Raw genomic sequence first — 25,786 nt, 5'->3', positions numbered from 1 at the left:
AGTCTGCAGCCCCCTCAATATCCCCTGCAGCCTAGGGAAGGTGGATTACTCAGACCAGCCTGCGAGTGCAGGACTGGCCCAGCATCCAGGAGAAATGCTTTTTCCTCCCAAAACATGGTATACTTTTTTCCCCTCCACAGTTCTCTGAATCACAGCCAGAGGAATTCAGGTTCCCCCTACAGTGCTGGGGTAAAACGAGACAAGAAAACAGAGCAGTCACCCTCCCATAGCCAGACCCGGGGTCTAGTACCCATGGGGGTGTCGGGTCCCCTCCGCAAGCTGAGCTAAAGCCCGGACAAAGATGTTGCTATGTAGGATGTTGACATGTACGATGTCAATATATAAGCCAGTCCTATCTGATGACAGCATGCACACATACAGCGTCCCGGAGCGGAGGGTGGGAAGCAGATGCGTGGTTAGAGAAAGGAGGGACGAGCCACAAACCGTTCATGCTCCTCTGCAGCTTGGACAAATACAAGGCTGTTTGGCTCCATGTTTTGGGCTTGGGCCCATCTCTCTGGTTTAAAGCAGTTGAACTGAGCCCAAAGGCTCATTATGTCAGTCTGCCTGGAGCTGGTTCCACCGCAAGGATGTTTCATCCTAACATGAAGCTGATGTTCCTCTTTGCAGCTACAAGGGATTTGGGGTGAGCAAGAGGAAGCAGTCCCCACAGCAGGGGCAGTGCTGCCATCTCTCAGCATTTCACCTGAAACAGGCGATAGTGGGTGCTTGAGGCCTATGCCCACAGCCTGCAACTGGGTGAGCATCCAACCTGTTCACTATTACCATATTATTCCTCCCATTTTAAACTGATCTCCCTGGGCTGCATCAGGAATGGGTACTCTTGGGACGGCAAATCCCATGAGCTTGGAAACAAGGATTCAAAGGCAGAGAACCCAGTATTCATCCTCAATTCATGTCAAATGACATGATGGGAGAACCAAGGTCAGGAGCATTAATTTGTTTTGCCAGCCTGTGTCCTGGACGTGCAGGGCAAAGGCAGCCTGAATCCCCCTCCCTCATGTCAAGCAACATGTGTCCATTCCCTCCCTGTGACATCCCTAAGAAGACATCACCATGCCACCTCCCGGCCTTGCTGAACCCTCTAAAGGTCAGCACCGAAGGCATGTCCACCACATATGGTTATTAGTTCTCTGTGGGTCCATCCATCCCTCCACTACAGCTGGGTGAACAATTCACAGTGCATAAATTTATCTAGCAGATCTCAGCCCACGTGCTGTTTGCTAACAGTCTGTAGAGAGGCTATATTTTATCCCTTTGGGTTTCTTGGCCAGCATTCAAGCTCCTGACCCTGATTTATTCTCAATCGGTCAAGAGCCACATTTCATCTCCATAGGCCACGTCTGCACAGAGCTATTTGAAGCACGTGGCTTGACGTCCTGAGCAGCACCAGGGCACTTCACTGTACACTGGCCCCAGTTCTTTGCAGCACATCCAAAAGGTAACCAAGGGGGATTTTGTGTTCAAATATAGGCTCTGCGGGGGCAAACTTTGCCTGATGAGAGCAGCGTGGCCGGAACAAACCACACCTCTTCTGTGCACGGAGGCAATGAGAGCTCCAGATGCCGGCCAAGGCTGGCTCGCTGCCTGTCCTCATCCCGTCTCACCATCTCTTTGCCTACCTCTCTGCCTATTTATAGCCATGGAAGACCTTTGCACAACACTCAAGCAGCCAGAGGGTTGAGTGCATAGGCAGGATGGCAAATGCTGCTCTTTAACTTTCCAAAGTCCTTTTCCTTCTGCCTCCCAAGGGGCTGCCATCGAGAACCAGGCATGCACCCTGCCTTTAAGACGAGACCATGGGACCAGCCAGAAAATGCTTCTCAGAGCTACACCCACTGCCAAACTGGCCTTGGGTGTTCATAAACCACCCTATGATCTGTCTCAGTGAGTCTTTACTAGGGCAGGAATCACACTCAGCAAATGTGACCATCCCTCTGTGAAGCCAAACCAGATAAATTAATTAAGACAATGGGAGAGGTAATCTGCAGAATTCAGTGAAAAGGTGTGACATGAAGGATCAAGGTTAGTATCAACCCTCTCTGACATCTTCATTGGCAATTGCAATTAGGGACTGATTAGCATGTTAATAACATTAGTAGGAGATAATAAACTGGAGAGGATGGAACAGAGCAAAACAATCTGAAGGGGACCCTGGAGTGATAAAACCACCACAAAACCACAAAACAAATTCAGCTTCTGCAGTCCAGGGGTAAAAGCAACTGGAGCAGATGCTGTGGATGGAGGAGGAAAGGCAGGAGCAGGGAAGCAGAAAGCAGTTTGCACGGGAGCGGCATGTTGGGCAGACGAAGGAAGCCCGCACACTGGCTGCCCTGCAAACCAGGTCTTGCCTGTGAGCAGCTCAGTGAGTGAGGCAGTCTGCAAGGCTTCACCAGGAGAGCTGAAGAAGGACCAGCACTGCATGCTGGCAATCTGCAGGGCATCCTGCTGGGTGCCTTGTAAGAAAGACTAATATCCCAAGTAGAACCATTAATACAACGCGACTTCATCTGGAGCCGTTTCACCTCAGGAAGCTCCATTGCACGAACACCTCCCCTGCTGCACGCCTGGTTCCCAGGTGGATTGAACACGCATGGGAAGGAGAGAGGTGACAGAGAGCTGCTGCCTTCACCCCAGCCAGGCAAGGCGGAGGGACAGCAGTAGTTACACAGAGCTAACAGCTGTGCTCACGCTACTCGAGGAGACCCCCTACTCTTCAGGTGTACTCAGAAATAACTCCTCTCCCTCTGCAGCGACTCACAGTGCTGTCTTTGCTCACTGCACACCGTGTACTGACCAGCATGAAGTGCTGGATGCCCCTGCCCTCCAGCCACACTGAAGCTCCCCTGTGTCTCCTTCATCACACGAGCCTCTGGACTGCTTTGTGAAAGCTGCACCGTCGCTGTCTTTAATGGGACACAGGATGAGGGGTGGACCCTCAAGGTGGGACACATTGGCAGTCCTTGTTCTGGTATCACTGTTAGTCTACACTTCACTTATAAGATGGACAGAATTGTTTTCTTGGAAGAACATCCTATAATAACTCAAATTACCAAAATGGTGTAACCTGATTGTCTTTCTTATGCAGATCCTAAAGGACCTGCACCTCCCGGTGCAAACCAGGTGGCTGCAAAAGCAGGCAGGATGTATGAGGTCATGGTGGGATGATGGTGGGGCTGCAACCACTCCTACACTGCTCTGGGAGCCCCAAGCAAGAGAAACAAAACAACACGAAGCACACCTTCAGTAGCTAACTTGGCTATTACAATAGCAAGGGAGACTTTGCCCATCCCCATGGTGTACAGGGTGAGCAGGAGAGCTAAGACAGGCTCACCTGATCTCTGCAGCTCTGCTTCACCAACAGTTCTTTCTGCCAAATAAAAAAATAGCAGCCAGCAGGGTTGCAAGGAAAGGGCTGGGCTCATTAAAAGCACCCATCATCCTGATAAATAACTGCTCCTTCACCTCTCATCTGGAGCCTTACACCCTCAAAACCTGGTGCTCCACAGCTGGACATCCCTGACAGTCTCCTCTCCCAGTACCTGATGATTCAGGCAGACCAAGCAGGACTTGAGTCACTGCCACTTGTCCCCACCACCAGGAAACAAGTCACACCAGCCACATCACAGTGTCTCCTCCAAATGGCTCCTCCAAACCCCTGATGTCTGAGTGTTCCAGCCCTTCCCTGGACCATTTGGAGAGTTTAAAAGTGCAAACAATTCAAGGGAAACCCAAATTTCTAAGCTGCCAGGACAAGCATTATAGGATGCAGGAGCTCTGGAGGATCTGGGCTGTGCAGCCGCCCAGCATCAGGAAGGGGCAGGAGTTTTATTGTCCAAAGGGGGATTAAAGTGGTTCCTGCTGCATGAGTATCTGGAGGCAGGCAGGGAGGAGGGGAGATGCTTTCCCTTGATTTGTGGGCTGTTCTCAGGCTGTCCTTGCTGCCAGGTCTTGGGCAATTTGACGACTTTTGTTGCAAACTGGAAGAATAGGAGACATATGTGAAGGAGGAAATCTGCATTCCTCTCGCCTAAGAAATCCCTTCTCACTTTCCCCCAAATCACACATACACCCAACCTCAGCCTCTCCAGGCTGGCTTGGACACCGGCTCCCCTCCCACACCCAGATGACCTACTCATCCAGAAATGGCCAGGGCCCACATCTGGGGCGTTATCCTCTCCTCCTTTCCTTCCCGGCCAGAGTCCTGCCTGCACACCCCTGCGGGGGGACACTTCACCCTCTGCTGCTGAGTGGGGAGGTGGGAAATGCCAGATAAAACCAGTCTCTTTCAGCAGCATCAGTGTAAAGGGGACCTCAAGCCTCCAAAATGCACTCCAGCCGCCCTGCAAACTGCGTACCAAGCACCTCCATACATCCTCTTCCAAAGGCATGCCTGGTGGCTTGCAAATGTTGGATGTTGTTCTTCTTTGTTCCTATTTCCCAGAAAAAAAACACACTGGGTGCTCCTTTCCTATCAGACCAGAGGTCCTCCAATACCAGACAGCGATGTGACCCACTGGGCAGTAGTGGTGGACACAGCAATGGACATGGCACCCAGGCCACCATGCCTTGATTTCTACAGCATCTCCCCTTCCTCAGATGCCTCTTTTGTCCCTGGAAGTGCTCTGCAGGATGCAGAGGTGGGAAAGAACACACACAAATCTGAGCCTCTGAGATAATGTCACCTCAGGCCATGAGACCATGTATTTACAGACAGAAGGCCAAAACCTGCCCAAGAACCTGAGCCTGCTTGAGTCTGCTGTGAAAGCCTGTGGGGAAGGTATGCATCAGGAGGGAAGCCATCTGAGTGTGAACAGAGTCCAAATGTAAGCAACAGAGAGCCCCCAGTTAGGGAACCAACTGCTAAGAGATTCTCCTTGCTTACTTCCACAGCACATTACCACTGAAGCCTAATGATGTCACCTGCTAACCTGCTGAACACCTTCTGAGCTGACAACCCCCAGGGCGGTTAAAGCAAAGAGTGACCAGTGTGTCACCAGCATGGAAAGGTACCACCTGAGAGGGGGAAAGCAGGCAACCAGTGCAAACCAGCCTCTCCATCCTTGCAGCTGAGCAAAACTCACCTCCAAAAGAAAACCCCAGCCCTGGGGCTCAGCTCTGCTGCTCTGGGGTATTTTCTCACTGGTGAAAAGGTGAAGCCGAGACATCACATGAAAACTATGGGGAAAAACCCAGCAGCACTGGGTTAAGCAAGCCCCTGCAATCTGGCTATGGGGCGTCCGCCTGTGCAATCTTGGCTTTGCAACGGGTTTGCAGGTCCATTAAACAAAGTGAGACAGAAAATTGGACACCAGCGCTTGCTCCGTGGAGCAAGAGCCACCCAGCTCCAAGCCCATCTCACTGGGGCCTCCTGAATTTCTTTTTCCCCTTTCAAAAGAAGATTAAAGGCAAACCCTGAGTCAGACCCAGATCAAACACAACCTCGCACGTGCTCAAGGGGAGCAACCAGCACTGCAGCGGTAGGAATGAAGCACAGTCCTTGCATAGACCTTTCTGACCCCATTTCCACACCCAGCTGGATTTAGGGCTTCTCAGCTGGGGCGGGACGCTTCTGGGTAAGAAGAGAAAAGGCTCTAGGGTGGACCCTGCTTCTTCCTATTCCAGGAAGGCCAGAGCCCCTTTGAACTCTGTCCTTCTGCTGGAGAGAGTGAAATCTAGAGATGGAAACACACCCCCAGTGCTAATCTAGACTTACACTTTCCCTAGCGTCAATCACTGTTGTGCTGAAAACATCACCAACCTGTGCATGTGCCAGGCAGCCCCACGACAGACAGACAAGCTGGATGTGATCTGCTGCACCAGCATTAACGGGCAGCTGAATTTCAGCCACTAGATTTGATCATTTAAGCACCAGCGCCTTGCCCCAGGCAGCCAGCAAGACTATTATTAGGGCTCAAGGCAGCTTGGCTGCTGAATGCTTCTCCTGCAAGCACTGCCCCGTGAAAGGATGCACAATTCCCACCACGGTACCCCTCATTGCATAGATATTGGATTTGGGAAATACTTTATTGCCGCAGGCAAAACATTTTTCCCCCCCCATGCCTACCCTTTCAAATGAGAGATTTTTAACTCCGTCTGCTGAACTCCCCAGCTCTTTGCAGCAGGCACCACCTAAACCCCTGGGGAAAAGCCAACATGTGGTCAGATGGTAAAAGCAGGTCTGCCACCAAAAGCCACTGGCATCCCAAATTTCACCCAACCCCATTCCCTTCAGTGCAGGGGGAGCCTGAAGAAGAGCAAACCTGCAGATGTAGCAAGCAAACGAAAGGTGTTGGAGGAGGTGGGAAGCAACAAACAGCCCCACGCACCAGCATCTCCCCATGAAAGAGCTCAGTGGCTGCTTCCACAGGCTGGAGAGTTGGTGAGGAGGGGCTGGGACCCCCTAAAAACCTGCAAACAGCTTTAGAACAGCTCATGGCAGGAGCAGAGAGACAGATGCATACTTCAGGGCAGACTATAAAAGCAAGATAGGACACCACCTCCCTTGCTACAGCAGCTAAAAGTCCTCCTGAAGCAGCTCCCCAAGCAGAAGCATAGGACCACCTAAGAAACTCATGCCAAAGGCTGCAAGGTGCTCTGGTGCTGCTATGGTGCATGCTGGATGCAATGGGCATCCTCAGCCCAGCACAAACAGCCCTGTCCTGGGCTGCTCCTCCAGGAGCTGCTGCAGCTTTACAATACATCTTTGGATGTAACAAGACCCTGCTTTGCTCCCTAACATCACTTGTTATTGCAGCACGTAAAAAATACCCTTTGATAATTTTGTTTACCAGGTTGTAAACCCACTCATCAGTTTCGGGGATAGGGATGCGTGGGGGCCTTGCCTCACCACACTATGTTTCTAATGATCTCAAGATCCTCAATGGGGAATCGCGCCCGGTTTCTGCAAACTATTATCTAATCTAATTCCCTCCATCCTGTTACTTAAGGATTTACAACACACAACCTCCCCTGAAATGGTTTCTGGTAAATTCTTTGAAAGCTCTTCTGGTCCTCACATCATTGTCAGGGTCAGCCACGCATTAATGGCAAAGTATTTATGCATCAGGTAACTCGTTCCCTGGCAAGAGAGTTTGTCTATGCTTTTTAAATTCAGGAAGCAATTAATAGTTGCCACAAAAGCAACATGCTTCTCTTGGGTGAAGGCCATAAAGCCCTCTGAGTCACCATGGGGAATTTGGATGCCTCCATCTCAGCAGACACCTTCCATGTGGTGGTCAGAAAGTAAATGCCGATGTTGAATAACTGATGCTGAAGAGCTGTGACTCCAGCTTCCTGAGCCAGCTTGAGATGGCCATTTTAAGGAACAGCACTGCCAGCATCAAGAAGTCAAGCATCAGCATCTTCCAGCTTTCCCTAGAACCGGAGAGCTAGAAGTGCTCCCTACTGAAAACTAGGAAGAACTTTATTAAATCCCTTGGCTCTGGGACCTGCAGCTTTAAAAGCCAAAATGTTACAGATATTGCTGTGGATGAAGCCAGGCTCCCAGCAGAATCTGTAGATCTGACAAAGTATCTTGTAGAAAGGTGGAAAACCCCAGTCCCTGAAGCCCAGCATCCTCCACTCTTACCAGGAACTCTAGTCCTGACAGCCCAGCATACTCTGCTCACACCAAAACCCAGTCCCTAGAGCCCAGCATCCTCCATTCACACAAAAAAAGCCCCAATCCCTAGAGTCCAGCATCCTTGGCTAACATCAAACAACTGCAGCAGCTGGAAAGCAAAGGCAGAAGCATCTACCACATAGTGTTTCCTCCTTCCCAACAACACAGACATCTCTCAGGGAAAGAGGATCCACTGATTGCCTCCCACTAAAAACATCAGCCAGCTGCAGAGCTCCCCAGGTTTTAGGAGACAAGCTCCCTTTCCACGCTGCCCCCCTTGAAGCCATCAGAAAGGAATGATTTCCAGGCTTACCCCTCTGCGCTAGACTTCAACCAGCTGCAGACAGGCCCATGCATATCCTCTTCCTAATCCTTCATGCACAATCCCTAGACAGTCCCTGGCTTTTATTATTTTCTGGCAGGAAAGAGCGCTATGTTAACCCCTATGCACAGGCTGCAGCCTGAGCATCTCTCAGCACATCCCAACTTGGGTCCAAATTATAAATGAAATGTTCATGTAACAAAAGAACTGGTGCGGGCCAATTGTCCATTAATATTTTAAATTCCTGCTAATTCTTATTTAACGACCTGTCCAAAAAGCCCTTTCTAATTGCTTCATACAGTGATGGGCCTAAAGTATTTATTGATATAGACCACAGAAGACTCTTCCTGTGATGGGATGGAAGCCAAGGGACAGAGCAGGCAGCAGCATCACTGGTTGTCCACCGAGACAAGGACCCTGTACTCCTTACCTCTGCCAGCAGAGACAAGGACCCTGCCACTCCTCCCTTCTCTGCACAGCAGTTCCCCTGGCTTCAAGAATACAAGATGAAGTCCTAACTGTCTAATTTTAAAGCACTGAGAATGAGGGACTAACGTCTATATGCATGCTGAAAGGTCCTGTGCTTAGCATGATGCTGTAAAACTCTCAGGGGATGGAGCCACACCTGATGTGCTGGCTCTGGCTAAGGGACAGAGGTTTCCAGATGTGAAGACAGTATGCTGGTGGCGCACAAGAAACCCTCACAGGGCTGCAGGACAAATGCAGACAGGATTCGCATCCCAGAGCCACACTGATCCCACGAGCACTCCCTGCAAGGGTTGATCCCAAGATGCGGGCTGTGGCCTCACCAGCCAGGAGCAAAACAGCCTCCATCTCCAATGCTAAGCTCCTGAGGAACTCAAGGCTTCACCCCAGGAGGGAGCAGAGCCCTGCAAGATGGCTCAGGAGTCAGGTGAGGCTGCAGCCAGGAGCTGCCCCTCCGCCCACAAGCTCTGTGCTGACCTTGAAACACGGGGCGGGCGGCTGCCATCATTGGCATCATATGATCTGTTACAAAACACAAGGGGCTCTACTTAGAGGTTACACACTGCAGGACAAATTTAACACCCGAGAGTGTTCCCGATCCCACTGGAAGAATTCCTGGCAGGGGCTCAGTAATCGCCCACTACTGTAAGTGGCCAAGTGCCATCACATCGGTTCAGCTCCAGACACGAGGACCTCGTTCCCTATTTCTGATGGGAGAGATGCTCCAGCTGATGGATGACATCACACAAGATGAGGAACCCCTCAGTGGCAGGTGGGCCTTGAAGCAGAGAGTAAAAGGAATCTGGAAAAGATGCTGTTCCCAAAAGCCTTCACTTGTTTGAGAAAGGTACTTAAGGACTGCGATTAAAAGTTGCATTGAAGGCACCCTGACTATAAAGCTAGAAGTCCATTAAGAGATCCTTGGGGAGAATGATGCTCTGGTGGACATCAGAATAATAAGCAGATGGAATGGAGGCATCCTCAAAGGATACCCAGCCCAGAGTCTGATGCCCAGGGACTTCCCAATCCTGCCACGAGAAAGAAAGGCTCAACACCAGGAGAAATTGTCCCTGCTGCCATCTCACCAGCTGTATACAAACTCTTCCAGAACCATGCTGGCTTTTTTCAGAGGTGGAGCGGGCAGATGCTGCTCTGAAGCAGAGCCAGGAAAGGCACAGGGCAGGCAGGGTGGGAGAGGCTTTCCCAGAAGCAGATCTGGTCCCAGCTCAGCAGTGAGCCAGACTTCACCGCTCCCTCATCCTCCTCCTTCTCTCCTTCCCTTTCCTTTCGACTGGCCCCAGCCCCGCATTTCTGGAGCGGCAAGAGTCAGCTCTGCCGACGCTGCTATGGGGCCCTGAGCCAGCTCTGGCTATAACCTCAGAATGAAAACATCATCTCTGAAACACAGCAACGGGAAAAACAGACAGGCTGACATGCGTGCACACATGAGCATTCCTGTAATCAGGAGAGCTCCCACATCAGCGGCAAGATTTGCAATAATGGGCAATTTGGGGTACCTGTTTTGACCTGCAGGCTCTGACTTCTGAGAAGGGCGATGCTGTGCTTGGTTAGGGTGGGCTCACAGTGAGCAGGATGGGCAGTGCTTCCTTCCAGCCCCTGTGAACACAAACCTGGAACCTGCTGCTCCCGGTCCAGTTTGCTTTCCAGCCTATGCCAAGAACCCGGCACTATCCTGGTCATGGTGCTTATGGGAGGAAAGGAGAATTGCTGTGACAGGCAGGTGGGGATGCTCAGAGCAGGACCAGCTTGAGCTGTGGGTGCCCCCAGCACCTGCTGCTAGGACCAGGTTGGGAGTGCCAGCATGGAGGCGATGGAGCCAGGTCAGACCAGTGACAAGACGACAGAAAATGTTGTCGGGCCAGCGGCTATTTTTATCTGCAAGGACCAACACTTAATACTCTTGTATCTCCCACAAAATGTCACTTGAGCTCCAGCAGAAAGCTTACACTGCTCACAGACAAGGGCTGAAACCTGAGCATGTAATCCCTGCTCCAGTCAAAAGTTTTAGTGGGATTCACAGTGTCTGGACAGGGGAAGATGAGAAAAAAAACCGACCCTTTCCCCTGAGAAATGACGGCTGGGGCAGAGGAGAAACAGAACACGCAGGTCCCCTCCTGGCACCACATCTCTCTGCAGGGTCAGCTGCCACATCTGTAGGGCAAAGCAGACTTTGCAAGCCCTGCAGCTACATTGTGGCCTCCCAGCTCAACGAGACTTCAGCTACTCTAAGAGGGTCTTCAGAGGACAGTAGAAGGCAGAGCCCGCAGAGGGGTTTTGTGTCAGGTCAGGGTAGGAGACTCCATTGAGGTATCACTGCCACCCATCCTGGCAATGCCCTCCTCTCCACTGAGCATCTCTAATTACTTCAAACACCACCTCCCCACCGCCCTTCCCTTTCATCGCAAAGCCCAGACCCAGAGATGCCTGGGGTGTGAGGAATGGAGGCTTCCATTACTTAATAAAGCCGAGGCAGAGCAATGCCGTTATTAACAGCAACCTGCCCCTCCCCACTGATGGCAGGAATATTGCACTGGTAATCCCAGAGGAGCACCCCAGCACTGCCCTGACAGTGGATGCAATAACGTGGCCCCTCTGGGACTTGGTGCTGCCCTTTTATATTGCGGCGAGTGTAAATGCCAAGGGGGTCCTTTCCCAGATCCTCCTCTACACTGCAAGCAGGGTTCAGTATCAGGGATGGATGGATACACACTCACTGATCAGGCACAGGATTCCTAGGATTTATGACAGCGTCTTTCGGAGGGGAGGCAAAAACTAAGGATTAAAGAGCTCTGTGCTGATATATGATGCGACATGGAGATGGCTGGTGTGCTCAGAAAATTAGGATACCACATTAAGAGCTTACATAGAAACTTACAGGAGGTGAATTTTGCTAGGGGCAGAAGGCAGGAGCTCACACGTGCCTCAGAGCTGTCCTCAGTCACTCCCAGGTGGCTTTTTTCCCATTACACTGTCTTTCATAAAATTAAAAAGACTGGCCAAAGCGGTCAGGATGGAGGAGTGGGCAAGGAGAGGACACAGTGGAGGACAGCGCCAGCCCCTCTGGGCTCTGCAGCCCCTGGGAATGGTGGCAGGATGCTGACAAAAGGGGGACAACCATCGTTTCCCAGCAGGATGTGCAGCACTCGGCAGAAGCAAGTAACGGACACTGACAGGGAAAACCAGCTCCACTAGCCCCAGAAATCTTCTCTTACATCAAGGAGTGGGGTGAAACCCCCCAGGAATATACTGCAGAGGCAAAACCCGCATTCCTGAGATGGCCAAAAAGCAATCACATTTATCTCCCATTTCTAAAATCCATTTCTGAAGCATTGCTGGCCAAGACACTTCAGTTGCTTGAACATGGTTAAAGCAAATATATGCAAAAAAAAAAAATAATCATAGAATCTTATAGGTGAAACTTACATGGTCTCCACAAACATCTTGCATATTTCCAAGGACACTAAGGAAATTCACATTTTTTATCCCAGTTTTGTGGACTTAAAATACCCCAAGGGAAAAAGTTATTTAGAACTACTTAGGAGATGCAAAGCATAAAAAGCCTGTAATTATTTCTCTGCCAAGGGCTTGTCAGTTTGAAAATCCCCGCTCTTGAACAACTAATCCTTATGGGAAAAAAAAATGCAGCTTCGGCAAGATGCATCATCGGTTGACTTTTGCTGCACTTTTCCAGCACAAAGGCACTAAAGTGGAAAGCACAGATTTGAGTTTTGTTCTATTAGCAACTTTCACCTACAACGTGCCTGATGAACTTCCCCAGCTGACCAAGCAGACCTGTAAAGCACCGTCCCAAGGTGAGACCAGCAGCTGCTCTGCGTGAGAATGGTGCTCTGCAGGCATCAGGCCAGGGAGGGAAGGACAAGGTGGATCTTTGGAGGCAGAAGTGCCTGAAACAGTCCAGTGCAAGGTGGGGGTATATTTACTTTAAAAGCCAAAGATTCAGGGAGTTCCTGAGATTTCTGTTGTGCAGTTGGAAACAGATAAAGACATTATTGGCATGGAAACTGTACTTCCTCTGGAGGATGGGGATGGTCCATCTCAGAAGAGCAGGGTGGATTTGGGCTCTCTGGTTTAGCAGCCAGATTCATCACTTAATGTTATGCTGCCTGGATAAAGATGGGTAGCATCAGTGCTTCTGAACTGGGTTGGCCATGAAGAAATGGTCCTATGAATCTAGCTGTGTTCCCATACGTATCCCAGCATCAAAGTACTGATCATGTTTCTTCCATCCTCACTCCAGCCATAAAGAGCTAGTTACGCCATGAGGAGAGGGGAAGAAGGTGAAGCACTGGGAGCAGGCAGGATCCCAGCACATTTGGCCAGAGGTCATTCCCACTGAAAATACTTACCATGAAACTAAAAATGGGATCTGGTGGTGGTTCACAAAACAGCACATCTGGAGAAAGAGCGCTTCTCCCCCAGCCCTGCATGGGGTGACACCTGGGGGCCTTGGCTCCACATCTCAGCCAGGTAAAAAAAGATGCAAAGGTTATTTTGGTGCTGCGGAGGAAACTCCTGTAAAGAAGCTGCCACGGGCACAGACACTTTGGTTTTTGCTAGGACCCAGACAGGGGCTGCGAGCATGCGCACACCAGCAATCCTCCCCAGCCTGGCATGCCTCTAGCAGGCTACGTGAGAAGCGTGTTACACCAGGCAGAGTGGGTGAGCAACCCAGCAGCTTCTGCAGCCTGGCACCCATCCATCAGTGCTGCCCAGGTTTGGAGCTGCAGAGCAGAAGGCATTCTTACACACACATCTTGCACAGCAGGTGCCAGAAAAATCTCATCCCTGCCTTGGGCAGCTTTCACCCTGCCAAGGATAAACACCTCACTTGGACCTACTTTCCCCATGCAGGGCCCTTCAGCTATCTCTGACACCTTCCATTACTTTCCCCTAAACCATCTCCATAACAGCACCACCCATCAACATGGGTTTTGATGTCCTCAAGGTAATGCATGCTGGAAGCGTTTCCCACTTTCTGGTTAACCCTCCTTTCTAGGGCCAGAGCTGAAACAAGCTCGGACTCAAGAGCCCAGCCTACAAGACTTTAAGCTTCATTAAAGTTTTAAGATAGTCCACTGAGGTTGCTCTTTCAGCCTTTCATAATTACGGATGCAGAAGGAAGGAGCAACATTCACTTGAGCAGGCATCAAGAAAATTCAAACACTTAATGGCTTTCCTAACCAAGCTCCCATGTCCACATCACTGTTTAAAAGGATCTGCTCGATAGCACTCCAATGCTCTGCCCGGCAGCAGAGATGCTGAGATATACATAATTCAGTATTCCAGTTCCACATCACCAACCCAGCTGGCCACCCATTTGGCAAAAGCCAGACTCAAGACACATAAGCCTAAGCCGTCCCACCACACCAGAGACCACAGGCACCTAAGGCAAGAGGATGACTGGGCTCATGGACAGTGTTCATGTGAGCAAGGGGCCCTCTGCTCTTCCTGTATCCAACACCTGGAGTTCAGCATCTCCATCAGGCAATTCAGACCTTGGCTTGCCTGAACCACGTTCTCAGAAGAGCCTTTTCCTCCCCCTCAACCCTCGCAGGAGTCTATAGAAAGTGGTCTGAAAGCAGAGAGGAGACTGTCACCCCATCGTCAACACCCAGCACAGGGCTGGGGTCCTGCATACTCAATGCACACACAACACAGCTGCCATTCCCTCCTCTCCTGTTGCCTGGACGGGCCTCTCTAAGACCAGATATGGAAAAGATGCCCCAAAAGGGTGTTCAAGGGCAGTCCCAATCTGGGCTTCACACAGAAGTCATTGGCCAAGAGTTCTGGGGTTGTGTTTTGACAAACATCCATCTCCGCAATCATCAACCATGAATTTAATCATCCAATGGCATCAAAATCATCCCTGTGGAGGCACTTGTGAACATGTGCCATTTCCCAAATTGCATTTCCCTCTTCCTGTTTAGACACATTAGTGCAGAGGTTAGCAACACTTTGTATAGCTAAGACACTGTTTTCCAGGAACAAAGACTTAACAGAGCTGGCAAGTGCCAAGCAGAAATTTTGACAATGAAAGCATCCTTATGTTTTTACAACAGTTGGGCTTGGAGGGAAGAAATGATAACACAAGTTAAAAGAAATAAAAATAAAACTAAAATGAATGAAATGCTGCATCTGAGAACTGCCTTCATGTCCCCTGATCTATTTCTCTCCCCTTTCCAAATTTTTACTGCCAAATATTTCCCTGAGCTTTCAATAGCAAAGAGAAAATTCCCACCTCACTCTTCCTACTCAGCTACCTTGGGCAATGTTATCCACTGAGAAATGAACTTTTAATGTGGCCCCACTGGCCCCAGGCAGAGAAGGAGCCCTCAGCACACACAGGTTCCAGGTTCATCCAGGGAGCTCTGCACCACAAAACTAGAGTACAGGATGCACGTCACAAAGAGATGAGTCGCATCCAAAAGGTAAATTATCCAGGAATCGCTCTTGTTTCTTGTTGTGTTTTTAAGACCTCACTTTACTCCCTTGCAGGGCAGGGACCTTGCCCAGAGGGATTTCAGGGGTGATGGTGGTTATCATTCCAGAGGAACAGACATACCAGAGAGGGAGATTTTGCACGGTGGTGGCAGAGGCACAGGACAATAGGCCGAGGTGTGAGGGTCACATGAAAAGGGATTTGTTCCTTTATCAAGGACAGAAAGCTCTCCCTAAGAGCAGTGTTAGGAAATGAAGCCCACAAGGGAAGGAGAGGGGCAAGGAATGGCAAGAGACAATGTGCGGACGATGGTCACAGGGGGACAACTGAGGAGGATCAATGTTGAGCTCTAATGGGCTTGCAAAGCATTAGTACCAGCTGAGGAAGCCTCCTCCAGCATGCTCCGCCCTTCGACACGTTTGCCCCCAGGAGGAGCAAGATGCCTCTGTGCAGGGCAAACCTTTCATCTGCAGGCACGGACCCCCAGTGACGCTTGGACAAGAAGCACCTTTGCCTGCCGGGATGTGCTGTGATACAGAGGAGAGCAGTTCTCCTACCAATTCATGCCTTCTCCTATCAGTTCATGCCTTAATCCTACCGATTCATGCCTGGGAGATACTGCAACACAAGCTCTTGATTGCCTTCAGTCAAAGGTAGCCCAAGGTGGAAAACAGAAAGACAGGCATGATGTAAAAATAAGGCAAATCTGGAGAGAGACTGAAAATTTGTGCCCCCTATTCAAACATGCCCAGCAAGACATTATGATAAGGAACAAATCCTTTTTTAGCTAGATACATATTTCCAGCCCCATTTTCACGGGTAAAGGAGCCAAGTCTCAGCCAGGCACCAAGGCAGGAGACCTGAACCCAAAACAGGATCGTATTCATAGGCATGGGAAATGCTCTACTGAAAACAGGTAGGTGCATGCAAGCACACAATGCAATATAAGAAAATAAATTGTTTGCATTGAACACAACATGATTTCACCCCTGTATTGAGAAATGCACATGCCACCCTCCTCAAAACTCAAACCCCTGTGGGAAGAAATCACCATTTTTGGATTGCCAGTCTACAACATGCAGAGCACCTGCAGGATCCCTGACAAGATGAAGAAATTGGTCTTTTATTAATAAGATCCCAGCAAAACATATAAGAAAGAAGGCAGAGCCGTCTGACAGAGAAAGGCTATCAGACAGAGATAGGCTCAGGCTGCTACAGGCCTTTTGCAAAAGCTTCAGGATCTGCCTGCCCATAAATATTTGGGATGGGAAGCCAGGAATTACAGACCCCTTCTCCTGGGCAACCAAGGCTTGATGATGTTAAAAATAATCAAACAGAGCTGCAAGAAGATGCCTGGTGGTTTCACAGAGATGCACAGACAACCAGGGTGCATCCATTGCCCCTGAGCGCCATCAGGAGAAGGTACCCGGGGACCAGCTGACTTCCTTCTGCCCAGACAGGTTTTCTTCCAAGTTAAAAGTATTGAGGAACAAAATGGAAGTCACAGGATAGTGTAACTGCAGTGACAGGCTTTCACACACATCTGCATGGCGCTTGCCATTGCAGTGAGCACTGTTATCTCCACATACCTCTCTCTCCTGAAATTTATGAATACATAGAAATTCAAATTCCTCACGAAAATACATTTATGGGGGCAAAAATAAAAATGGGGGGTCAATCCCAGTATTTAACCCTTGTAAAATCTAAACTTTTCCCCCCCTGCTTTAGAACTGCTCTTTACTCCTATTACAGAGGAGATGCTTTATTAAACTGCAGGTACAGGCACAGACTCTCAGCCCAGGCTCCTGTCCCCAGTTCCCCACTTTACGTTTGCCCCTGCAGAGGGCATAAGACAGAGACAAAATGGAGTACAAAGGGACAAAGAGCATCTTGAAAGGAAAAATACCCAGGACACCACTCTCTTTTCCACCTCCCACCGCCTTGGCCACAGCCTCTTCTTCCTCAGACATCCTCCAGCACTAGAGCATGCTGAGTAGCCCCTTGGCTGAACACCACAGGATTCAGCAGAAGTGGGGAGCCATGAATCCAAATCCAAACCAGATTCAAACCATTGGGTTTTCTCTTTCCTCAGAAAGGAGCAGGACTTGCAGCCTAGTGAGTGGAAGAGGAGATCCTCAACCCCCAGACACCTCTAAGGCAAAGGGTGCTTCCGGGTCCCCCGGCTAAACCGTGGGGCAAATGTACAGGATCAGAGTCAGAAACTGCTGTGGGTTTGGGTATGTTGAGACAACCCTGGGACAGGGACAGGCAGAGGAGCTCATCCTCCCTGGCAGCACATGTGGCCACTGGCGAATCCTGCCCACATGCTGGCCAGCCTCTAGCATAGCCAGCACCCAAGACCACGATCCGAAAACAGCTGTGGTTGACCACAGCATCGAGTTTAGACCCTGAAGAAAAGCTCCCCAAGGAGGGACTGAGCAAGAAACCCAATTGTGGGTGCTCTCAAATCCGTGGCTCAGCAAATCCCTCCCTGTGCCTGGCGGCTGCAAGCAGATAAAGAACCAGGGAGGCAGGGGCTGGTGAGCCTGGACAGAAGAAGACCCCAGCTGTCTCTCCAGCTGGTGGGGACAAAATTTTCATCAAACTGAAACAAACTCCCCTTTTCCTCCCCCAGCCGATTTCTTTTCAATGTCTTCACTGGGTTTGCAAAGATCTGAAGCAGTTCCCCCAGATCCAAGCACCCTGATCGGCACTGATCAGGAAGAACTGTGACACAGGGGGAGAAAGAGAGAGAAAGGGAAAACCAGTCATTGCAGGTCTGAAATAAAATGGCAGAAACTACGGAGAGTCCCAAGGAAGCTCAGGTCCCAGCCCTGCCAGCCCCAACCCACAGTGTCACAGCCAATGATCAGGAGAAAGGGTGACCTCAAAGCTACCCCTGGTCCCTGCTACAGAGAAACATATGATGAGTATATTCAGCTGCCTTTGTCCCAAGCTGTGAAACATTGCTCCCTTCCAGGCCTTTCTATGAAACATTAGTTGTAAGGCTCAAACCCAACTAAGGTCAGAGTGAAGGGGCAAGATGTCAAATCTGTCCTCTACTCCCTTTGGAAAAGGAAAGCCCCACAAGTGAGAAGACGGGGCAGTAGAGATGGAGGCAGGGTGTATTTTGCTCACCTGGCATTTCCAGTGCAGAGCCCACAGTGGCCTCCACAACACACCTCTCATTGCTGCATCCTGCTGCTTCCCCACTTCCCTCCCACCCCCATCAGAACAACAAGACAACCTAATAACAAAAAACAAAGGACCAGCACCTGGTCCTGGCCTGGCAGCACCCACCACAATAACCCTTGTAGGGATGAGGCCAGATTTGACTGCCCCAGAGCTGCGCTCATCCCAGCCCACAAGTCAGCATGTTTCCTCCTGGAGCTATGGGGAAGGAGGCGAGTATAGAGAGGCATTTGCTACAGGAAGCAAGGTGCTGGGTGGGGATGGAGAGCAGGCAGGAAGGATAGGATGCTCAAGAAGAAAAAAAACTGAGGAATGAGAAAAGAGAGACCGGCAAGAAGGATATCATGCCGCAGACCTGCCATGTGCTCTGCTACCCTGTCCAGAGCAGCCTGACTGCCTCCAGTGCATGGCCAGCTGGAGAACCCCAAGTTAGCACCACACTCTTCATAGGATGCCCTATACGAAGGGAAAAGGACGTCTGGAAGGCATTCTCCACTGTAGCCATGGCTCTCTGGAAGGTCCATTCTCTCTGATCAGACACAAGAAGAGCAAAAAGTCCCATTTCTCCAGGCAAGGTAAAGCAAAGACTGCAAATTACCAGCACAAACCACACAGACCATAGGAAGTCCTAGCCGGTGGGAGCGGGCAGCTCTAGAGTATTCAGCATCAGCATCGCCTTATTCGTTCTATCCATCTGGGATTATCTGCTTCGCAACCCTTCCGGGCTGGGGAAGCTGTGCTACGGTTTGCAGCTAATTGCACAATTACATTCATTAACCACATTAAGCAAGATAAACAGCCACAGTGCTTCAAACCTCTTCCCTCTCTCTCCTCTATGGCAGCAGCTGCCAGATGAGCCTCCAGTCCATGAGAGGAGGCTGCGCTGCACTGCCCTGCACCAGCAGATCCCACCTTCCCCATGGGTAGAGCCCGCAGTGGTCTGCCGGGACCATACTCGTCCCCCGTACAAAGATGCAGGGTGTGATTTTAAAACCCAGCACTGATGGGTTTCTCAAACACATTTTCTTTTGTGTGTGTGTTGGACTTTTTTTCCTTCACATCCGGATGGTGCCTCCTCATTTTAATTTACAGAGGCAGAAGTGGAGGCACCCTCACGACCCCATGACTTCAGGAGCAGGGGATTTCGGAACCAAGCAGAGGGAGCTTTGCAATGACAGCCCAGAAGCTGGCAACAGCACAGAGCCATCAAGCCATGTGAAGACAGGACGAGCATCACACAACTGCCTCCCTCGGCCGGGGAGCCCGGCATGGTGGAGGCGGCTTGGGGGCTGCGGCTGCCCCTCCGCTGCCGGCGCCCACATGCCAGGCCTGCTCCAAGATGTGCTGGCCATCTGCTCCTGCCAGCCGGGGCTGGGGCTGGGGCTCTGCGCCGTGGCTGGGGATGTGCCAAGCCGTCCCGCCGTCGCCACGCTCCCCAGCTGCGCCCCCCATCACGACCACACCGCTGTCAGTGCTCTTGGCCCCCAGAACCAGCCAGCAGGGCTTCTGCATGCCACTGGCATCACCCATGGTGGGGCTTTGGGATGGGGATGTCCCAGCGGCTCCAAGTTCTCCCTACAGTTCCGGCTCCACTTGGCCCATGCAGACCCACTATGAGACACCTCCAGGCTTGTGGGGCTCAGGCATTCCCATGTTCATGTGGATTTTAAGCCTCTAGGGCAGCCCCTCTCTTTCCATTGCTTCCAGCACCCCTCCTCATTTATGGCCAGGTTCGACGTTACCCCGGAAAAAAACCTGCTGCCCCAAAAGCCCATCCCCCTGGTCACCAGCGCAGGGGCCCCACAGCTGGGGAACATCCCCGAATCTGCTCTGCAGTCAGGGAGCTGGCCAGGGCGAAGCCTGAACCTTGTCATAGTTAAGACTTATCAGGTTTGGATAAGCGCCGGGGGCTGCTGCGAGATTCAGGATGTTCTGTAACTGATGTCCTCTGCCCCAAATAGATGCTGTCCCAGGGGCATGGCTCAAGCAGTCCCTCCCCAGGAGCACCCCCCTCCAGAGTCGGGGAAGCTCATCCAAGAGCGACCCCTGGCCCCCTGAGTCTGTGGGCAGCATCACTGTCCAAACTGCCCACAGGTCCTAAGCTGTGGCCCTGGGCACCCCAAAGAGATGCCGAGACCTGGCCTGGCATCCTTTGTCTTTCAACCATCCCTCTCCGGGTCCTCTCCCAAGGTCTTCCTCTTCATGAAAGACAAAGAAATATAAAACATGTGCTTCAGTAAATGATTCTTCAATTTCTAGAGTCCAGCAAGTCATATGGTCGCTTAATACCGCCCATAACACTTTCCATAGCTGTATTTATAACTAAAGGCATAACTCTGCCATCTCACGCTCTGTCATTAACCCTCTACAGCCTTCTTATAAACGGAATTCAAACAGAGAGCAAAGAGGCCTGTCAGAAAATGCTGCACCTACTCATCTCTAACGAAACATTGCAACAGTCACCACATGGAAGAGAAATCCCATCTTTCAATTAAAACAAAACCAACCAACCAAACAAACAAAAATCCCCATGAAATCAAACAAACAATCAAAAACAAACCCACCAACACCACAGCACTGGCAAGTGGGATCGCAACCGCTTCCCTGATACTCCCAGCCCTGATGTTTCACACGCAGACACCCCAGCCCTCCCACCCGACAAGCCGACAGAGAGGCCCCGGGGAGGATCGGCCACTTTACGCCATCGCACTGCACAAGGAGTGTCAGTCACTTCACGATAATTAACCAGCTATCGGCTTGAGGTAATTAGCTCAGTGCAAGAGCAGTGGCTCTTCTCCTGCCCCTTTCACACTGAAAGCCCCATTATCAGCATCAGCACCCAGGCAGACGCCGGCACAGCGTTACTTCACCAGGGTAAAACATAGGGACAGGCAGCTTGGGCAAAGAAAGAGGGGGTTTCATTAAATACAGCCATGTGTAAAGCTCAGCAGAGCCCAAAGGGAACAGCTCTTTGGGACTTTGCTCAGCATCCTTGCCATCCCTAGGTAAGGAGTCGCAGCGCTGGCACATCAGAGAGCCTGGGCAGGGGGATGGAGGGAGCAGGGACATGGACCTACAGCCCCATGCCAAAAAAGATAAAATAAAACTCCAGAGGACAAAGATGTGATGGCGAGGGGCAGGTGGGAGCAGGAGAAGAAACCAGGAGTGGCTCAGGGATAAAACCACCACACCTCTGGGAAACCATGGCTGCAGAGCCCACTCCCAGCTCCAGCCAGTCACCAAACCAAACACAGCTGGGAAATAACCAGGATAAATGATGCCACATCAGAGCCTAGGAAATACTTGCTGCATTTTCCTTTTTCACAATCATCCTTGTCCAGCCCAACAGCAAGATGGGCCCAACAAGAAGCCAGCTGAGGAACCAATTTCTTTCCCAGACAAGTGACACAGGAGAAGGGTTTCAGGTTGGAGCCAGCTTCCAGAGCTCAGAAGCTGCAGTCAAACACGCAGAAAGTAAAACCCACACGCGCTGCAAGCTGGAAAGGCATTTCTGTGGTAATATTCATCCCAGTTTCCCTTTAATGCTCCAAATGGAGGCACCGGTAAAGCAAAAACTGTGAATTAAATTGTGTTGGAAAGCTATGGGAAGGGGAAGCCAAATTTCGATGAACAAGCAAGCAGCGCACCCAATCTCGACAAATTTTTGCCTAAAAAAAAATAAGAGAAAAGCCCCTAGCACAGCGCTCTCCTTCCCACTCTCACGGCAGCTAATTCTTCCGCTCTTTCGTAAACATTTGAAAACAAGGTCACGCGCACAAATTCTGCTTTCAATTTGCCTTGTATCCATAGTGATTAAACTCAGACCCACAATACGGGACTTAAAGGGGAAAAAAACAACTTTAAAAAGGCCTGGAGTAGGGCTAGCCCCCAGGCACGCTCATCGGCCCACCGAAGGCCAGGGATCAGAGCATCGCCAACCACTGTTTTCTCATGTAGCAGTGATCAGGGAATGGAACCGTGGGGCTCCAGTAATTGTGCTATCTCCGTAGCGAAGGGTCCGGCCCCACAGCTACACCCTCCCCAAGAAACAACTGGCCCAGAGGCAATACAATTTTAACAGCTCTGAAACCCAGCCAGAGAATGGGGTCCGGCAGGGACAGTGAGAGTGGCATGATCGGGAAGAAAATGGAAATAGCTGCAGAGGAAAGACTCAACAGCCTTCTCCCCATTCCCACTGGAAAGGCTTTTCTTTAAATAAAAAAGGAAAAATAGTTTTCTCATTGTCTTCCCCCCCTCCAGCCCCACACTTGCCAAAGGAGCAGCATCAGGACTGGAAGCTTTAACCACCTACGTCTAAATTTCCTGCTCATCACAGCCCCAGATGCAGGCAGAGCCTTCTGCCTGTAACAGCAAAAACTCCAAATTCAGTGGGGCCTTTCCTGGTCCTTGACAAGTGCCTCACTTTCCCCATCTGACCGGGGGAGCAATAGTATTGTCCTGCCTGTGGGACTATTTTCCTAATAATATATAATATTTCCCTAAGTCCATCCAGAACCACATCAGGGAGGATCTAATGCTCCTCCTGAAGATGCTCAGATGGAGAACAAAGCCAGAGGAGATGGGGAAAACACTTGTCCCTGTCCCTCCACAGCCTCGGGGTTACCGAGGCTCAGGCTCGGTAACCCCAAGTCTCAGGCTCCGAACAAAAAAGGCTCCTAAATGCCCAAGGCCCAAGCCAAGCACAAGGAAATACTTCCCAAAAGGGGAGAACTAGGGCACGACAAGGCTGCAAGGGAGAAGCACAACCACGCAGCACTGTAAAGCTGACACCTCTTGGGACACACAGCACAGAGGAAGCAGGGAAGTCGCAGGGAAGCCCCCCAGCCCCTCATGCTTTCAGCTGGGTGCTCGGAGGGGAACGAGGGGGGCTCACCACGGGGACAAGGAGACACTTACTTCTCATAGTCCAGCTTGCAGTAGAGCTTCTTGTCACGGTAGAAGCAGGTGGTCTGCAGGGGCTCCTTGCAGGACGCGCACTGGACGCACTGCTCGTGCCACAGGCTGTCGTTGAGGCGCAGCAGGAACCGGTCCGAAATAACGCGCTGGCACCCTTCACACACCGACCGGGGGGTCGCGGCTCTGCCTGCGGGAAGGACCCGGGCGCGGGGTGGGTGGAGGGAGAAGTGGACGGGGAGACGGACCGCGCGAGGGACGAACAGAGGATCGCGCTGCTCCCGCTTCCCCGGCGCAGGCTGGTGGGTCGGGTGGGGGGCGAGGGTGTGCGGGGTGCTGCTCCGGGATCCGGGGATGACCTGTGCCTTAGAGCAGCTCCGGGAGCGGGTCATCGTCCCCGATTTCGTTCCTTTTGGAAAGATGAAAGCAGAACCGCAGCTCGGAGAGAGAGCGATTGTTTGAAACGGATATTAAAACGAAATTAAAAAATATAAGTTATTTATTGTTCGATACGAAGGAAAGGCCTTCGCTGTAGCGGGGGGCAGAGCCGGAGCACACAATTTAATGCATTCACGGAAAGAAACGGGAGCGAGAAGGCGGGCGCGGGGGCACTGCCTGGGCGAAGGGAGCGGCGCGGCGCCGGGCAGCAACGAGCAGCGGGGAAAGCTGCCACCGAGGTCCCCCGGTGCCCATCACTCATGTCCCGGCCGGCTATGCCCTACCCTCGGGGTCCCCAGGAGGGCAAGCGGGGTGCCCAGACTTACCTAGCAGGGAGGAGAACGGGGCCGCGGGGTCCAGGGCGTTCGGCAAACTCTCCTCCATCTTCAGCCCGTCCAGCATGGTGAGGAGCCGAGCCGGACGAGGGGGCCGCGCCGCTCGCCTACCAACACAGCCCGGACACACCGCGTTCAGCCCGGCCGCCGTCCCCACCGCTCCCGGCTGGGGTTTCCCTGCCCCGACTACCCGCCCGCTCCCGGGACGCCCCGCTCCCCTCCTCCCTCTTTATCTCCGGCAAGAAGAAACCCCCCGAACTCCCCGCTCCGGCTTCGCAGCCCCTGCCCCAGGCGGGCTCACAGCATCCCACCAGCCCCGCAGCTCTGACATGTGGGGCAGCCAGCCCCGGGGCCTTCCGCTGCAGCCTGACAGGAGGATGCGGGACGGGAGGATGCGGGGCAGCCATCGGCAGGGTTCGGCCGCTTACCTGGGACGGCCCGGGCGGAGCCTTCTTGCGGGGAGCTGGCGGGAGAGACGTCCGCAGCCACCACTCCGGGATGATCCTGCAGCGGCTCCTGCCTCCCCGGACTGGCCTCCCTCGCCTTCCCCGCCACCGATGCTGCCGGAGTGGGGACCGAGCCTCGGCGCCCTGGACGGCTCTGGAGCGGAGCGCACCAACCTGCGGGGAAGCGCCCGTCCGACTGCTGCCAAGGCACATTTCCTGGAGCTGATACCTCCCTGCCCGACCCCCACCCCCTGCCCTCCCCTCTCCACCCCACTCGAAATAAGTTTCCTCCCCGCTCTCCTGCCTGGCTGCAGGCACCGGCCCCGCCACGCCTCGAGGGGCCGGCGGCTCTTCCCGGCTCTGGGGGGCACGACCGGGCCGCCTCAGCTCCGCTCCCTGGCTTTTTTTTTTCTCCCTCTTATGTTTTCAGAAAGCCAAAAAGAAGGAGAAGAAGGAATAAAAATGAAAGGTGGAGGGCGGTGACCCGCCACCGCGGCTCTCCCGCTGGTGAAACCGCCTGGAAACCAGCTCCCCTTCCAGGAGAAGCCGAGGCCGGGAGCTTTTGGGAAAAGCCAGTCCCGGCCCGAGGAGGCAGCGGCCGGGGAGGAGTGCGGTTCCCGGCGGGGATGCGCTCCCCGCGCTGCGCGTTGCCTCGGGCGCCTCGCTCCCACTGCCCCGGAGTGTTTAAGGAAAATTAGTGCTGGGAGGGGAGGAGGAAAAAAAACCAAAACGAAAACAAAGGCGGAGAGCTGCCCCGGAAGGCTCGCCGCCGGTGATGGCTGACGCCAAGCAGGGCCCGGTCCGTTACGGGCGCCGGTACCGTGGAGTCACAGGGGGAGGTGGCCCCGGGGAAGCGCCGCTCCGGCTCCGCCAAACCGCATCGGCTTCGGGGAGGGGAAGCCCGCCGAAGAAAAGATCCCGCCCGGCCGGGGAAGCTGAAACTTGGAGCCTTCCCGCAGCCCCGGCAGTTTCCCGTCCTGCCCGGCTCTCTCCTTCTCTCCTCCCTGGCGGGGGTTCGCTAATTTTTCGGGGAGTTTCACGGGTTCGCAGGCCCGAAGCCACCCGTACCGGGGCCAGGACCGCGTACCTGCTGCTGCCGGAGCAGCCTGGACAGCGCGGCCGCAGCTTCCCCCGGCACGGGCAAGGGAGGACCGGCTGCAGAGCTGCGAGGGACCCGCTACAGGCTCGTGGATGATGGGAGGTTTTTAGGGGCTTCACCTCCTGTGTTCACCAGTGACCTTGGTACCAGCCACAGGAGCGCTCCCAGCCTCTCTGTGGGGCATCCTCGTCACCGAGTGTTCCCCACGCCCAGATGACGTGGGTGATACAGGCACCAAGGTCATGTCCTTTGAGAGCTCATAGGAAGGGGAGAGGCCACAGGTTAGGAGGGGTGGATCACCACCCTGCCAAAATCCCACGGGAGAAGGAGGTGGACTCCAGGGACAGCCTTGCTGGATCCCAGTGTAACTACACTGGAAGCTCAGGCACAAAAGAAATGGTACCACTGCACAGGTTGGAGTGAAACAG

General features: G+C 52.4%; 1 protein-coding gene across 1 annotated transcript in view; it reads right to left on the bottom strand.

Annotated features, from left to right (window-relative positions):
- The window catches only part of LMX1A (LIM homeobox transcription factor 1 alpha), a 42,987-nt gene extending 18,606 nt beyond the window's left edge, over nucleotides 1–24,381 (bottom strand). Inside the window, exons 1-3 of the mRNA XM_065672604.1 lie at nucleotides 24,242–24,381; nucleotides 23,805–23,920; nucleotides 23,044–23,230 (exon numbers count right to left, since the gene is read on the bottom strand). Coding sequence (XP_065528676.1) covers nucleotides 23,044–23,230; nucleotides 23,805–23,880 — 263 coding nt within the window. The 5' untranslated portion in view covers nucleotides 23,881–23,920; nucleotides 24,242–24,381. The remainder of the gene's footprint in view (nucleotides 1–23,043; nucleotides 23,231–23,804; nucleotides 23,921–24,241) is intronic.
- Nucleotides 24,382–25,786: the final 1,405 nt, after the last annotated feature.

Source organism: Lathamus discolor, chromosome 3 (genome assembly GCF_037157495.1).
Source record: "Lathamus discolor isolate bLatDis1 chromosome 3, bLatDis1.hap1, whole genome shotgun sequence".
In the NCBI taxonomy this organism is placed as follows: domain Eukaryota; kingdom Metazoa; phylum Chordata; class Aves; order Psittaciformes; family Psittacidae; genus Lathamus; species Lathamus discolor.
This window is presented reverse-complemented; position numbering and strand designations above follow the sequence as displayed.